Source organism: Oncorhynchus mykiss, chromosome 17 (genome assembly GCF_057628025.1).
Source record: "Oncorhynchus mykiss isolate SJ-2025 chromosome 17, ASM5762802v1, whole genome shotgun sequence".
Classification (NCBI taxonomy): domain Eukaryota; kingdom Metazoa; phylum Chordata; class Actinopteri; order Salmoniformes; family Salmonidae; genus Oncorhynchus; species Oncorhynchus mykiss.
The window spans coordinates 64,677,160-64,694,817 of NC_143038.1; the positions used below are offsets into that span (position 1 = coordinate 64,677,160).

The 17,658-nt window shown below is 45.9% G+C and overlaps 1 protein-coding gene across 2 annotated transcripts in view; it reads right to left on the reverse strand.

The window, feature by feature from the left end:
• The window catches only part of LOC110494690 (A-type voltage-gated potassium channel KCND3-like), a 120,250-nt gene extending 115,483 nt beyond the window's left edge, over window positions 1–4,767 (reverse strand). Inside the window, exons 1-2 of one of the 2 annotated variants that reach the window (XM_021569984.3) lie at window positions 4,197–4,767; window positions 2,181–3,328 (exon numbers count right to left, since the gene is read on the reverse strand). In XM_021569984.3, coding sequence (XP_021425659.1) covers window positions 2,181–3,283 — 1,103 coding nt within the window. In that variant the 5' untranslated portion in view covers window positions 3,284–3,328; window positions 4,197–4,767. The remainder of the gene's footprint in view (window positions 1–2,180; window positions 3,329–4,196) is intronic. The other variant, XM_021569982.3, reaches the window with a different exon arrangement.
• Between the last annotated feature and the right edge of the window lie 12,891 nt (window positions 4,768–17,658).

Here is a 17,658-nt window from a genome sequence, read left to right on the forward strand (position 1 = left end):
CAATGACTAACACAATGTGGAGATGGAGAGAGCCCAATGACTAACACAATGTGGAGATGGAGAGAGCCCAATGACTAACACAATGTGGAGATGGAGAGAGCCCAATGACTAACACAATGTGGAGATGGAGAGAGCCCAATGACTAACACAATGTGGAGATGGAGAGAGCCCAATGACTAACACAATGTGGAGATGGACAGAGCCCAATGACTAACACAATGTGGAGATGGAGAGAGCCCAATGACTAACACAATGTGGAGATGGAGAGAGCCCAATGACTAACACAATGTGGAGATGGAGAGAGCCCAATGACTAACACAATGTGGAGATGGAGAGAGCCCAATGACTAACACAATGTGGAGATGGAGAGAGCCCAATGACTAACACAATGTGGAGATGGACAGAGCCCAATGACTAACACAATGTGGAGATGGAGAGAGCCCAATGACTAACACAATGTGGAGATGTTGAGAACCCAATGACTAACACAATGTGGAGATGGAGAGAGCCCAATGACTAACACAATGTGGAGATGGAGAGAGCCCAATGACTAACACAATGTGGAGATGGACAGAGCCCAATGACTAACACAATGTGGAGATGGAGAGAGCCCAATGACTAACACAATGTGGAGATGGACAGAACCTAATGACTAACACAATGTGGAGATGGACAGAGCCCAATGACTAACACAATGTGGAGATGGAGAGAGCCCAATGACTAACACAATGTGGAGATGGACAGAGCCCAATGACTAACACAATGTGGAGATGGAGAGAGCCCAATGACTAACACAATGTGGAGATGGACAGAGCCCAATGACTAACACAATGTGGAGATGGAGAGAGCCCAATGACTAACACAATGTGGAGATGGACAGAACCTAATGACTAACACGATGTAGAAATGGAGAGAGCCCAATGACTAACACAATGTGGAGATGGACAGAACCTAATGACTAACACAATGTGGAGATGGAGAGGGCCCAATGACTAACACAATGTGGAGATGGAGAGAGCCCAATGACTAACACAATGTGGAGAGGGAGAGAGCCCAATGACTAACACAATGTGGAGATGGAGAGAGCCCAATGACTAACACAATGTGGAGATGGAGAGAGCCCAATGACTAACACAATGTGGAGATGGACAGAGCCCAATGAGAAGTCGGCAGAAAGAGACAAAGTATAAAAAGAGGAAAATAGAGTTTTAAAAAGTATGCAATCTTCGTAAGTACCTATAGACAGTTCTTGAAAACATAAAAAATAATGTGCAGTTATTTTCATTATAACAAATACAAATTTCACTGGCATTCAGGATCCTAAATATTATTACAATATTGTTTTCTGGGACTATGTGTTCCAGAGTAAACCATGATTACTGGCAGATTAAGGAAATTATAGAAATGACAATAGACACAATACACCCACTAGATGAAGACAACATGGGAACACACATCTCCCACTACTGTCACATAACATTCAGGTAAACACACACACACACACACACACACACACACACACACACACACACACACACACACACACACACACACTGTCATGAGTGTGTTTACTGTTAGGCCTGGTACAGTAGGTGAATGTAGTGGTGGTACCCATCCATCACTCACACTGGCAGCAGCCTCATACCACATTCACCCACTAGTCTATTGAAGACGTTTCATGCTTCAACTTCAAATTTAGCACAGTGCTGTTGGCTTTTATCCATATTCCATAACAGCAGAACACATACAGTATCCAGGACACCCATTACAAAAATACATCAAGACAATAGCCTGAGGTATTACATTTTTTGTACAACACAGGCAAGCATTTTAGCATCAGGTGAAGTCTAGTAATCAAGCGTTTAAGGTGCGTTAATTATAGTTGTATAACTAATTATAGCACTTTTGGAACATAGTTGTTGTTTGGATTGAACTTTGGAGCATTTACTTTTTAGGATGCCAAGTAAGGTTTATGGAGAGCTCCTGATTTGAAGATATTATTTGGGCACCATCTTGAATTATCTTGGTGGCATTATTCCAATGGAGAAGACACACATTTTATGGACCACACGAGTGGAAGGAGAGAGAACTAAAACTGTGGAGAGAAAGAGATGGAGAGATAAGCGAGAGATAGGGATGAGAAAAGGTAAGAAAGAGAGATAGACAGAAGGAGGACATACCCCAACGTGGTCATTGTGACAATGGTGTACCAGAAGGAGGCTGGGATGCTGGTGAACTTGGTCGACGACGACCCTTTCTCTGCGTAAAACATGACGGTGGCGAAGATGATGATGGCCATAGTGAGGGAGAAGAGGAGGAAGCCCAGCTCCGAGGCGCAGCTCTTCAGCGTGTACCCCAGGATCCTGAGGCCCTGCGAGTGGCGGGAGAACTTGAAGATGCGGAACACACGGAACACACGGAGCGTGACGAAGGCTCCGCTCACATCCTCGTTGTCTGTCATCACCAGGCCAATGTAGTAGGGAAAGATGGCCACCACGTCGATGATGCTCATCACACTGCGCATGAATTGGTAACGGCTGGGCGCGGCAAACAGTCTCATGAGGTACTCTATGGTGAAGATGAGGACGCAGGCCGTGTCCATGCAGAAGAAGGCTACGGTGTAGCGCTCGCCACATGGCATGTCCTTCTGGGAAGGCGTGGCACCGCACGGAACCGTCTCTATCACATTGGTGAGGACTGAGATGGCGATGAAGAAGCCGGTGACGTAGTAGAACACCAGGGCCATGGTGGAGGTGTGAGGGTTCTCAAAGGCCCTCCACATGGTCTCTCTATATGTCATGTTGGGCAGCTTGCAGTCCTTGTTGTCATCCTGGTCGTCCTGGAGACGTTCAGCATTCTCCCGCTTCCGATCCTTGTACTCTTCATAGCAGCAGTCACCAATGATCTCTGGGATGATGCCGAAGAAGGTTAGCTCTTCGTCGTAGGCCGAGATGCACTCATAGCGTGGATAGTGCAACTTTCCCGTCCGATAGAAGTTGAGAATGCTACGGAAGGAGTCTGGGTCCCGGTCGAAAAAATACTCTTTGGTCTCCTCATCGTAAAAAAACTGTTTCTCTGAGCTTCCCAGCAGGGTGTCTGGGTAGCGGTCCAGTGTGGTCCTCCAGGTCTGGAAGCGACGTCCACTCACATTCAGGATGATCAGCTCATCATGTCTCTTTGTGTGGTCTCTAGGAGCGATAGGCATGGGGCAGTTGGCCACAGGCATCCAGCCAATAGCTGCTGCCCGGGCGAAGGGAAGCCATGCAGCCACTCCTGCCGCCATGGCAACTCACTCTGGTTTCCCGCTTGCCTTAAAATGACCTGTCATCTTGAGCAGAGAAACAGACAACACAAAATCAGTAACACATGAATAAAGCATTTCCACTATAAGTTGGTTGCATGGTAGGTGGTTTGCACTATAAGCTACTATAGCAACTCATAGTATTAAAGTGTTTCCATCATAAACCAAAGAGCCTAATGCGTTCTAAAGAACTCAAACAAATATTTGATGATAGGTTACATCGCTGATGCTAGTCTTCTGTGTTCTCATGACTGTTGGAGTCACAACCCTGGCTCTGTTTTTCATCCCAACAGTAGCCCCACCACTTGGTGTGGTGTTATAACAGGAAATGTATCCACTCTGGAATTCATAGATGGAGATGGATGTAAGGACTATAATGACAATCCCTCTGCCAGAAAACCAACACCACAAGAGCTCTAAACAGGCGGTCAAATTCCCTGTCATTTCCAGAGCTCACTGAACAGAAGGTTTAAGAAATAGAGGATAATGTGAAGCCTTTTTAGGAAGCTCTGTTAAACATCTATGAAAAATAGAAGTGGTCTCTCCAGAATAGAGAGAGACCTGTTGAGTCAGAAGTGCCATATGGCTAGGTCTGTTTCAGATTTAAGGATAATGTTAATGTGAAGAAAAATGATGTACAATTATAGAAAATCAAGTTTACCTCTGCCTATTTATAGCTCTTCTTTTTTTTAAAGAAAAAATCTCGAAAGGAGTGTATGCTCTAACGTTAGTCGAATACAATTCAGTATTTTGATGCTTTAACATTCTGATTATGATGATCAACTCCACATGTTAGGCTACTTGTAGAAGTAAGAGAATAAAAACAGACCAGCACATTAGAAACAAATATAGACAACTCATCAGGTGCATCTTCTAAGCTTTCTTTATCACTTACCTCCAAACAAGGAAAGATCCAAACAATTTCAATGCGCGATCCTCCAGCAAAATAACTCCTCTGGGGAAAAGCTACAGAAATTGAAAGACGCATTGACAAAGGACCCCTGTGCGAATGAGCGAAACAAGCATAGAGGAACACGAGATGGGGATATCGATGCGTTGAACGACCGTAAACGTGTTAATGAAATTCACTAAAACATTAAAGTCTGTTCTTTAAACCACACCTGCATATTGATGCACCTGCGGTTTGGACAGACAGCACAGATTCATTTCGCAGCCTCCAGGATGATATTCACACCTACCTCATGACTGTGATGATGACTAGAAAAGTGGGTGATGGACATGAGTCAGACTCCGTAATCTCTCTCTCTCTCTCTCTCTCTCTCTTACTCTATCGTGCGCATAGGCTCGTCTCTCACACAATTTTACGGTGCTAAATCAGTCCACTCCACCGGATGTGTCAACAACACTTTCTTTCTTATTTACTTTTTATAAAAATATAAACCTTTTTATTCTGCACACTTTTAATGAGGAAGTTGGTGTTACTGGAAAATGTCCTCAATTCAATTACGCGCAGCACAGTGAGAGAAGTTGCCTTCTAGACAAATTGTATGACATGACAGGATGCTATAACAAGAACACTTGATAGCAGCCAGCATCTCTATGATCAGGAAATACTTGTAGCGTCTGTGCTTTATAACATTTTCTTTATTACATGGTTATATCTCAATTGATTGTCATCTCATCTTTTAAGATCCCTTATCAAATCGCATATTCACTTAATCATGAAAATATTGAATAGCCTCTATAATTGACACTTATTACCATGTAATTTCGAAGTAAATACAGTACCTTGTTAATTATTTTACATTGTGAATATGTAAATGATTTATCATATCACTATATGATAAAATGAAATAAAAGGTCATTAAGTTGGATTTGAGATAATTAAAAATGTCGACCTCGACTTTCCTTATTACTAGCATACCCATCGTTATTACCCAAGAGAGGCAGTAAGCATTGATTGGACTGAAGAAAGTATGTGTGCTATCATTGAGCCAACTCTATGTATCATCAAATTCCCTTGTTGCACTGTGCGGTGTAGACATAATATTCAGTAAGAGTGCTCAGCCTACACAACTCACAGAGTATTTACTTTGCCTCAAGTTCGTTGTTGATTAATAGTAGCCTTCACAAACTTGGACAAAACCTTTGGATACATTTTCTTCCCACGAGTACCAATTTTTATCCATACCCAAAAAGGCCCTCCAGAAGGACATTCTTTCACTAATTAGTAATTATCATTAGGATTGTGATGTATTCTAAAAAGGTACCAAATTGCTCTGGAGCCCTTGAAGTAGCGAAATAACCCTCAGATTTAAAACATACTATCAAGGCCGGCTCCAGGCATAAGTGATATAAGCGGTTGCTGAGGGCCCTAGAAAGGAATTCAGTTGGGGTCTCAACTTACAGTTGGTGCAAGTTTGAAATTTGATTGTGCATCAACAATTTTTCTCTTGTTATGTCAGTCACTAACAGTCACTCAATTAGCCATGTCAGAAAACAATATTTAGATTTGTAAGTCAGCTGGCAAGACTATCTAAACTTAGTAATCACATCCGAAATACCTGACCCAAAGCTTTTGTTAGTCACTCTCAGTCAGAGTGATGTCATGTAAAAATGTATAGAATTGTAGGAAATTTGCTTTAAAACTAAAACAATTTTTCTCCACCCCATGGCAAAGCGGGAAGAATTGCAGGAAATGAGTTGTAAAACAGGAAGGAAGAAAAATTCTGCCCCATGGCAAAATTAGTATAATTGCATGAAGTGTTAAAAAAAAAGATACATGTTCTCTCCACCCCATGGCAAAATGTGTAGAACTGCAGAAAACATGCATTAAAACTGCTACATTTTCTATATACCCCATGGCAAAATGTGTAGAACTGCAGAAAATATGCATTAAAACTGCTACATTTTCTATATACCCCATGGCAAAATGTGTAGAACTGCAGAAAATATGCATTAAAACTGCTACATTTTCTATATACCCCATGGCAAAATGTGTAGAACTGCAGAAAATATGCATTAAAACTGCTACATTTTCTATATACCCCATGGCAAAATGTGTAGAACTGCAGAAAATATGCAATAAAACTGCTACATTTTCTATATACCCCATGGCAAAATGTGTAGAACTGCAGAAAACATGCATTAAAACTGCTACATTTTCTATATACCCCATGGCAAAATGTGTAGAATTGCAGGAAATTAACCTTTTTTTTTAAATGTACTTCTGCCGTCAAAAGCGGGCCCCAAATCTCGCTTAGGGCCCCCAAAATGCTAGAGCCGGCTCTGCATACTGTAATGAAAAGCCCTGCAAGGGTTCATAGAAGTGCTTTCAGAACCCTCTGTGCCTTGTGAGGTGATGGTGCTGATGCAAACATCTTATTTCAACGTCTGTTCAGCAGCTTAATGACTAATGGCGAATTTTCACTGAGGATTTACACCAGCCTTTTTGCCCAAAATGAATTTTTGGGCAAACAGGCACACTCTGCTCCATCATTCATTGAATCAGATGGCTCATTAATTACAAAACCAACTGATATGGCCAAATACTTTAATGATTTTGTTCTTTGGCAAGATTAGCAAACTTAGCCATGACATGCCAGCAACAAACGCTGACACTACACATCCAAGTATATCTGGCTAAATTCTGAAAGACAAGCATTGTAATTTTGAATTCCGTAAAGTGAGCGTGGAAGAGGTGAAAAAAATATTGTATATCAACAATGACAAGCCACCCGGGTCTGACAACTTGGATGGACAATTACTGAGGATAATAGTGGACGATATTGCCACTCCTATTTGCCACATCTTCAATTTAAGCCTAGCAAAAGTCATTCTCCTAAGAATAGTAAAGCCCCCTTTACTGTCTCAAATAGCCAACCAATCAGCCTGTTACCAACCCTTAGTAAACTTTTGGAAAGAATTGTGTTTGAACAGATGCAGTGCTATTTTAAAGTCAACAAATCGACAACAGACTTTCAGCACGCTTATAGGGAAGGACATTCAACAAGAAATCGATCATAAAAAGTTAGTGGGGGCTGTTTTGTTAGACTTCAGTGCATCTTTTGGCATTATCATTCATAGTTTGCTGCTGGAAAAATGTATGCATTATGGCTTTACATCCCCTGCTATATTGTGAATAAATAGTTACCTGTCTAACAGAACACAGCGGATGTTCTTTAATGGAAGCCATTCCAACATAATCCAGGTATAATCAGGAATACCCCAGGGCAGCTGTATAGGCCCCTAACTTTTTCTTTACTAACGGCATGCCACGACGGCATGCCACGACTGAAATGATTGCAACACTTAACAAAGAGCTGCAGTTAGTTTCAGAATGGGTGGCAAGGAATAAGTTAGTCCTAAATATTTCAAAAACTGAAAGCATTGTATTTCAAATCAAACTTGTGCCGAATACAACAAGTGTAGACTTTAATATGAAATGCTTACTTACAACCCGTTAACTCTTCTTGAAATGCACTGTTGGTTAAGAAAATATTTAGCAAATTAACTAAAGTAAAAAATAAAAAAGAATAAAAAGTGACACAATAACATGACAATAATGAGGCTATATACAGGGGGTACTGGTATCGAGTCAGTGTGCGAGGGTACAGGTTAGTTTAAGTATTTTGTACATGTAGGCAGGGGTGAAGTGACTATGCATAGATAATAAACATGTAAATAGTCCGGTGGCCATTTGATTAATTGTTCAGCAGTCTTATGGCTTGGGGTAGAAGCTGTTGAGGAGCCTTTTGGTCTTAGACTTTGGCGCTCCGGAACCGCTTGCCGTGCGGTAGCAGAGAAAACAGTCTATGAATTGGGAGACTGGAGTCTCTGACAATTTTATGGGTTTTCCTCTGATACCGCCTATTATATAGGTCCTGGATGGCAGGAAGCTTGGCCCCAGTGATGTACTGGGCCGTACGCATTACCCCCTGTAGTGCCTTACGGTCAGATGCCGAGCAGCTGCCATACCAGGCGGTGATGCAACCGGTCAGGATACTCTCGATGGTGCAGCTGTAGAACTTTGAGGATCTGGGGACCATTGTCAAATCTTTTCAGTCTCTTGAGGGGGAAAAGGTTCTGTCGTGCCTTCTTCACGACTGTCTTGGTGTGTTTGGACCATGATAGTTCGTTGGTGATGTGGACACCAATGACCTTGAAACTATTGACCCGCTCCACTACAGCCCCATCGATGTTAATGGGGGCCTGTTCGGCCTGGCTTTTGCTGTAGTCCACGATCAGCCTCTTTGTCTTGCTCACATTGAGGGAGAGGTTGTTGTCCTTGCACCACACGGCCAGGTCTCTAAACCTCCTTCCTATAGGCTGTCTTTGTCAGTGATCAGGCCTACCTTTGTTGTTTCATCTGCAAACTTAATGATGGTGTTGGAGTCGTGCCTGGCCGTGCAGTCATGAGTGAACAGGGAGTACAGGAGGGGACTGAGCATGCACCGCTGAGGGGCCCCTGTGTTGAGGATCAGCGTGGTGGATGTGTTGTTACCTGTTCTGTGATAATGGTGTTGATGTGAGAACACATCATTGGGCACAGGGACTATGGTGGTCTGCTTGAAACATGTTGGTATTACAGACTCAGACAGGGAGAGTTTGAAAATGTAAGTGAAGACACTTGCCAGCTTGTCAGCGCATGCTCGGAGTACACGTCCTGGTATTGTTGTGAATGTTGACCTGTTTAAAGGTCTTACTCACATCGGCTGCGGAGAGCGTGATCACACAGTCGTCCGGAACAGCTGATGCTCTCATGCATGTTTCAGTGTTACTTGACTCGAAGCGAGCATAGAAGTAATTTAGCTTAGTCAGGTAGGATCGTGTCACTGGGCAGCTCTCGGCTGTGCTTGCCTTTGTTGTCTGTAATAGCTCAAGCCCTGCCACATCGACGTGTGCTGGAGCCGGTGTAGTACGAGTCAATCTTAGTCCTGTATTGACGCTTTGCCTGTTTGATGGTTCATCGGAGGGCATAGCAGGTTTTCTTATAAACTTCCGGGTTAGAGGCCCGCTCCTTGTAAGCAGCAGCTCTACCCTTTATCTCAGTGCGGATGTTTCCTGTAATCCATGGCTTCTGGTTGGGGTATGTACGTACAGTCACTGTGGGGACTACGTCATCGATGCACTTATTGATGAAGCCAGTGACTGATGTGATGCACTGTCATGTACTGTCATGTTGTGTCTTGTCTCTGTCCTTTCCCTTCACCCTGTCTCCCTCTGCTGGTCGTTGTTAGGTTACCTTTTCTCCCCCTCTTTCCCCCAGCTGTGCCTTGTCTCCTCCTAACCACCTCGTCACCCCTTTTCCCACCTGTTCCCTTTTTCCCTCTGATTAGGTCCCTATATCTCTCTCTGTTTCTGCTCCTGTCCTTGTCGGATTCTTGTTTGTTGTGTTTCATGCCTGAGCCAGACTATCGTCATGTTTGCTGCAACCTTGTCCTGTCCTGTCGGAATCTGCCGGTCCATCTGAGCCTACGTTTGTTTTGTTATTAAAGAAGCTCTGTTTACGTTAATTCGCTTTTGGGTCCTCATTCACGCACCTAACAGAAGAATCCGACCAAGAATGGACCCAGCGACTTCGGATCCTCTCCACTCAGCCGTCGAGATCCAGGGAGCGATGCTAGGCAGACACGAGCAGGAATTGTCTGCTGCTCGACATGCCGTTGAGACCCTGGCCACCCAAGTCTCCAACCTCACAGAACAGGTTCACCATCTCCGCCTCGATCCACCGGCCACTTCCAGGGCTTTCGAATCTCCGGAGCCCAGAATCAATAACCCGCTGTGTTACTCTGGGGAGCCCACTGAATGCCGCTCGTTCCTCACCCAGTGTGATATTGTGTTTTCTCTCCAGCCCAACACTTACTCCAGGAGCACTGCTCGTGTCGCCTACGTCATATCTCTCCTTACTGGACGGGCTCGTGAGTGGGGCACGGCAATCTGGGAGGCAAGGGCTGAGTGTACTAACCAGTATCAGGACTTTAAGGAGGAGATGATACGGGTTTTTGATCGATCTGTTTTTGGGGAGGAGGCTTCCAGGGTCCTGTCTTCCCTATGTCAAGGTAATCGATCCATAACAGACTACTCTATTGAGTTTCGCACTCTTGCTGCCTCCAGTGGCTGGAACGAGCCGGCTTTGCTCGCTCGTTTTCTGGAGGGTCTCCGCGCAGAGGTAAAGGATGAGATTCTCTCCCGGGAGGTTCCTTCCAGCGTGGATTTCTTGATTGAACTCGCTATTCGCATTGAGCGACGGGTTGATCTTCGTCACCGAGCTCGTGGAAAGGAGCTCGCGTTCTCCGTTGCCCCCCTCTCCGCATCACTACCATCTTCATCTGCCGGCTCGGGTGCTGAGCCTATGCAGCTGGGAGGTATCCGCATCTCGACTAAGGAGAGGGAACGGAGAATCACCAACCGCCTCTGTCTCTATTGCGGTTCTGCTGGTCATTTTGTCATTTCATGTCCAGTAAAAGCCAGAGCTCATCAGTAAGCGGAGGGCTACTGGTGAGCGCTACTACTCCTGTCTCTCCTTCAAGATCCTGCACTACCTTGTCGGTCCATCTACGCTGGACCGGTTCGTCAGCTTCCTGCAGTGCCTTAATAGACTCTGGGGCGGAGGGCTGTTTTATGGACGAGACCTGGGCTCGGGAACATGACATTCCTCTCAGACAGTTAAAGGAGCCCACGGCCTTGTTCGCCCTGGATGGTAGTCCTCTCCCCAGGATTCAGCGTGAGACGCTACCTTTAACCCTCACTGTTTCTGGTAATCATAGTGAAACCATTTCTTTTTTAATTTTTCGTTCACCTTTTACACCTGTTGTTTTGGGCCATCCCTGGCTAGTTTGTCATAATCCTTCTATTAATTGGTCTAGTAATTCTATCCTCTCCTGGAACGTCTCTTGTCATGTGAAATGTTTAATGTCTGCTATCCCTCCTGTTTCCTCTGTCTCTTCTTCACAGGAGGAGCCTGGTGATTTGACAGGGGTGCCGGAGGAATATCACGATCTGCGCACGGTGTTCAGTCGGTCCAGGGCCACCTCTCTTCCTCCACACCGGTCGTATGATTGTAGTATTGATCTCCTTCCGGGAACCACTCCCCCCCGGGGTAGACTATACTCTCTGTCGGCTCCCGAACGTAAGGCTCTCGAAGATTATTTGTCTGTAGCTCTTGACGCCGGTACCATAGTCCCCTCCTCCTCTCCCGCCGGAGCGGGGTTTTTTTTTGTCAAGAAGAAGGACGGGTCTCTGCGCCCCTGCATAGATTATCGAGGGCTGAATGACATAACAGTGAAGAATCGTTATCCGCTTCCTCTTATGTCTTCAGCCTTCGAGATCCTGCAGGGAGCCAGGTTTTTCACTAAGTTGGACCTTCGTAACGCTTACCATCTCGTGCGCATCAGGGAGGGGGACGAGTGGAAGACGGCGTTTAACACTCCGTTAGGGCACTTTGAATACCGGGTTCTTCCTTTCGGCCTCGCTAACGCTCCAGCTGTCTTTCAGGCATTAGTCAATGATGTCCTGAGAGACATGCTGAACATCTTTGTTTTCGTTTACCTTGACGATATCCTGATTTTTTCACCGTCACTCCAGATTCATGTTCAGCACGTTCGACGTGTCCTCCAGCGCCTTTTAGAGAATTGTCTTTTTGTGAAGGCTGAGAAGTGCACTTTTCATGCCTCCTCCGTCACATTTCTCGGTTCTGTTATTTCCGCTGAAGGCATTAAGATGGATCCCGCTAAGGTCCAAGCTGTCATTGATTGGCCCGTCCCTAAGTCACGCGTCGAGCTGCAGCGCTTTCTCGGCTTCGCGAACTTCTATCGTCGTTTCATCCGTAATTTCGGTCAGGTGGCAGCTCCTCTCACAGCCCTTACTTCTGTCAAGACGTGCTTTAAGTGGTCCGTTTCCGCCCAGGGAGCTTTTGATCTCCTCAAGAATCGTTTTACATCCGCTCCTATCCTTGTTACACCTGACGTCTCTAGACAGTTCGTTGTCGAGGTTGACGCGTCAGAGGTGGGCGTGGGAGCCATTCTTTCTCAGCGCTCCCTCTCTGACGACAAGGTCCACCCATGCGCGTATTTTTCTCATCGCCTGTCGCCGTCGGAACGTAACTATGATGTGGGTAACCGCGAACTGCTCGCCATCCGGTTAGCCCTAGGCGAATGGCGACAGTGGTTGGAGGGGGCGACCGTTCCTTTTGTCGTTTGGACTGACCATAGGAACCTTGAGTACATCCGTTCTGCCAAACGACTTAATGCGCGTCAGGCGCGTTGGGCGCTGTTTTTCGCTCGTTTCGAGTTCGTGATTTCTTATCGTCCGGGCTCTAAGAACACCAAGCCTGATGCTTTGTCTCGTCTCTTCAGTTCTTCAGTAGCCTCCACTGACCCCGAGGGGATTCTCCCTGAGGGGCGTGTTGTCGGGTTGACTGTCTGGGGAATTGAGAGGCAGGTAAAGCAAGCGCTCACTCACACTCCGTCGCCGCGCGCTTGTCCTAGGAACCTTCTTTTCGTTCCCGTTCCTACTCGTCTGGCCGTTCTTCAGTGGGCTCACTCTGCCAAGTTAGCCGGCCACCCTGGCGTTCGGGGTACGCTTGCTTCCATTCGCCAGCGTTTTTGGTGGCCCACCAGCATGACACGCGTCGTTTCGTGGCTGCTTGTTCGGTCTGCGCGCAGACTAAGTCCGGTAACTCTCCTCCTGCCGGCCGTCTCAGGCCGCTTCCTATTCCCTCTCGACCGTGGTCTCACATCGCCTTAGATTTTGTCACCGGACTGCCTTCGTCAGCGGGGAAGACTGTTATTCTTACGGTTGTCGATAGGTTCTCTAAGGCGGCTCATTTCATTCCCCTTGCTAAGCTTCCTTCTGCTAAAGAGACGGCACAAATCATCATCGAGAATGTTTTCAGAATTCATGGCCTTCCGTCAGACGTCGTTTCGGACAGAGGTCCGCAATTCACGTCTCAATTTTGGAGGGAGTTTTGCCGTTTGATTGGGGCTTCCGTCAGTCTCTCTTCCGGCTTTCACCCCCAGTCTAACGGTCAAGCAGAACGGGCCAATCAGACTATTGGTCGCATCTTACGCAGTCTTTCTTTTCGCAACCCTGCGTCTTGGTCAGAACAGCTCCCCTGGGCAGAATACGCCCACAACTCGCTTCCTTCGTCTGCGACCGGGCTATCTCCTTTTCAGAGTAGCCTCGGGTACCAGCCTCCGCTGTTCTCATCTCAGTTCGCCGAGTCCAGCGTCCCCTCCGCTCAGGCTTTTGTCCAACGTTGCGAGCGCACCTGGAAGAGGGTCAGGTCTGCACTTTGCTGTTATAGGACGCAGACTGTGAGGGCTGCTAATAAGCGTAGAACTAAGAGTCCTAGATATTGTCGCAGTCAGAGAGTTTGGCTCTCCACTCAGAACCTTCCCCTTAAGACGGCTTCTCGCAAGTTGACCCCGCGGTTCATTGGTCCGTTCCGTATTTCTCGGGTCATTAATCCTGTCGCAGTTCGACTTCTTCTTCCGCGATACCTTCGTCGTGTCCACCCGGTCTTCCATGTCTCCTGCATCAAGCCCGTCCTTCGCGCCCCCGCTCGTCTTCCCCCCCCCCCCCCCATCCTTGTCGAGGGCGCACCCATCTACAGGGTCCGTAGAATTTTGGACATGCGTCCTCGGGGCCGTGGTCACCAGTACCTCGTAGATTGGGAGGGGTACGGTCCTGAGGAGAGGAGTTGGGTTCCCTCTCGGGACGTGCTGGACCGTGCGCTGATCGAGGATTTCCTCCGTTGCCGCCAGGTTTCCTCCTCGAGTGCGCCAGGAGGCGCTCGGTGAGTGGGGGGGTACTGTCATGTACTGTCATGTTGTGTCTTGTCTCTGTCCTTTCCCTTCACCCTGTCTCCCTCTGCTGGTCGTTGTTAGGTTACCTTTTCTCCCCCTCTTTCCCCCAGCTGTGCCTTGTCTCCTCCTAACCACCTCGTCACCCCTTTTCCCACCTGTTCCCTTTTTCCCTCTGATTAGGTCCCTATATCTCTCTCTGTTTCTGCTCCTGTCCTTGTCGGATTCTTGTTTGTTGTGTTTCATGCCTGAGCCAGACTATCGTCATGTTTGCTGCAACCTTGTCCTGTCCTGTCGGAATCTGCCGGTCCATCTGAGCCTACGTTTGTTTTGTTATTAAAGAAGCTCTGTTTACGTTAATTCGCTTTTGGGTCCTCATTCGCGCACCTAACATGCACTCCTCAATGCCATCGGAAGAATCCCAGAACATATTCCACTCTGCGCAGGCAAAACAATGCTTCCTGCTTTAATTTTTGCTTGTAAGCAGGAATCACGAGGATAGAATCATGGTCAGATTTGCCAAATGGAGGTTGAGGGAGAGCTTTGTACGTGTCTCTGTGTGTGGAGTAAAGGTGATCTAGAATTTTATTCCTTCTGGTTGCACAATTAACAAGCTGGTAAAAATGAGGTAAAACAGATTTAAGTTTACCTGCATTAAAGTCCCCGGCCACTAGGAGTGCCACCTCTGGATGAGCATTTTCCTGTTTGCTTATGGCGAAATACAGCTCATTGAGTGCGGTCTTAGTGCCAGCATCGGTCTGTGGTGGTATGTAGACAGATACGACGAATACAGACGAAAACTCTCTAGGTAGATAGTGTGGTCTACAGCTTATCATGAGATACTCTACCTCAGGTGAGCAACACCTTGAAACTTCCTTAGATATCGTGCACCAGCTGTTGTTTACAAATATACATAGACCACCACCCCTTGTCTAACCGAAGCCTGCTGTTCTAGTAGGACAGACATGCTTTTAGTTCATCCAATTTATTATCCAGCGATTGTACGTTGGCCAAAAGTACCGATGGCGAAGGCAGATTAGCCACTCATCGCTTGATCCTCACAAGGCACCCTGATCTCCCTCCGCAAAATCTCTGTCTCTTTCTCCTGCGAATGACGGGGATGAGGGCCTGTTAGGGTGTCGGAAGTAAATCCCTCTCGTCCGACACATTATAAAAAATATATATTTGTCCAGTTCAAGGTGAGTAATCGTTGTTTTGTCCAGAAGCTATTTTCGGTCATAAGAGACGGTAGCAGCAACATTATGTACAAAATAAGTTACAAACACTGCAAAAAAACTCACAAAATAGCATGGTTGGTTTAGAGCCAATAAAACGGCAGCCATTCTCTCCGGCGCCATTATGAAGAGCAAACACTCGTATCCAGAGTGACTTACAGTTAGTGCAGTCATCTTAAGATAGTATCAAGGCACAAGGCGAGACCTAAATGCAGGCACAGGAGGCAGATGGTTGGAGTCTTACAACGTTTATTAATCAAAAGGGGTAGACAAGAGAATGGTCGTGGACAGACAAAAAGGTCAAAACCAGATCAGAGTCCAGGAGGTACAAAGTGGCAGACAGGCTCGTGGTCAAGGCAGGTAGAATGGTCAGGCAGGTGGGTACAAAGTCCAGAAACAGGCAAGGGTCAAACCCAGGAGGACCAGAAAAAGGAGAACGCAAAAAGCAGGAGACCGTGAAAAACGCTGCTTGACTTGGAAACATACAAGATGAACTGGCACAGAGAGACAGGAAACACAGGTATAAATACACTGGGGAAAATAAGTGACACATGGAGGGGGTGGAGACAATAACAGGAACAGGTGAAATAGATCAGGTGTGACAGATACCTACAGTAGGTTGGACAACCATATATCACAGTCATAGAAAGTATAATTTTCCTCATTAAAGTCAGTAGAGTCCGAGTGGGGGGGTCAAGTGCAAGTGCTGGTTATTCTTCTTATTTTTGCATTCATTTTTTTTTTGGGGGGGGGCGGTTGAGGTGAGGAGGAGGATTATTTAACATACTGTTTGAAAGGTAGGGTTTTGGAAGATGGGCAGGGACTCTGCTGTCCTAGCTGGTTCCACATTGGGATGACAGGACAGGGAAGAGCTTGGACTGGGTTGGGAGGGCCAAGATACCTGAGATGGCAGAACAGAGTGCTCGGGTTGGGGTGTAGGCTTTGAGCATAGCCTAAATGTAGGGAGGGGCAGTTCCTCTTGCTGTCCCATAGGTAAGTACCATGGTCCTTGTAGTGGATGCAGCTTTGACCAGAAGCCAGTGGAGTGTGCGGAGGAGCAGGGTGACATGAGAGAACTTGGGGAGGTTGAAAACCAGGTAGGGTTTGATGGTACAAGCTGGGAGCCCAGCCAACAGTGAGTTGCAGTAGTCCAGACAGGAGAGGACAAGTGCCTGGATTAGGACCTGCACCGCTTCCTGTGTGAGGTAGGGTCGTACTCTACGGATGATGTAGAGCATGAACCTGCAGGAGAGGGTCACTGCTTTGATGTTTGCAGAGAACGACAGGGTGTTGTCCAGGGTCACGCCAAGGTTCTTTGCACTCTGGGAGGGTAACACTGTGGAGTTGTCAACCGTGATGGAGAGGTCTTTGATCAGCCAGGCCTTCCCCGGGAGGATAAGCAGTTCTGTCTTGTCTAGGTTGTGCTTGAGGTGGTGGGCCACATCCAAGTTGAGATATCTGCAAGGCACGCAGAGAGCGTGTCGCCACCTGGGTGTCAGAATGAGTGACTTGGTGTATGGAGAGAAGAGGAGAGGGCCTAGAACCGAGCCCTAAGGGACACCAGTAGTGAGAGTACGTAGTGCAGACACAGATTTTGTTTAATTAAAGCATTAGATAAATTACATACATTTCAATACATCATTTTGTATTCCTCCCATGCCTTTACTTGAACTGAAATCTGTCTTCTTCTCAAAACTCTGCCCCCTAGTTTCTTCAAGTATTCTATAAAAATGTCTCCTAGTTTCTTCAAGTATTCTATAAAAATGTCTCCTAGTTTCTTCAAGTATTCTATAAAAATTCCCCCTAGTTTCTTCAAGTATTCTATAAAAATGTCTCCTAGTTTCTTCAAGTATTCTATAAAAATGTCTCCTAGTTTCTTCAAGTATTCTATAAAAATGTCTCCTAGTTTCTTCAAGTATTCTATAAAAATGTCTCCTAGTTTCTTCAAGTATTCTATAAAAATGTCTCCTAGTTTCTTCAAGTATTCTATAAAAATGTCTCCTAGTTTCTTCAAGTATTCTATAAAAATGTCTCCTAGTTTCTTCAAGTATTCTATAAAAATGTCTCCTAGTTTCTTCAAGTATTCTATAAAAATGTCTCCTAGTTTCTTCAAGTATTCTATAAAAATGTCTCCTAGTTTCTTCAAGTATTCTATAAAAATGTCTCCTAGTTTCTTCAAGTATTCTATAAAAAATTCTCCTAGTTTCTTCAAGTATTCTATAAAAATGAGATCACTGTTATACCCACATATTTTTCACACATTTTTTGATTCTTGAGATTCCCTGTCTGACTACAGCAGATCAGATTACACTGCATGATCCAAAGGAGGAAGAGGGCCTTGGTCTAACTTGCTTCG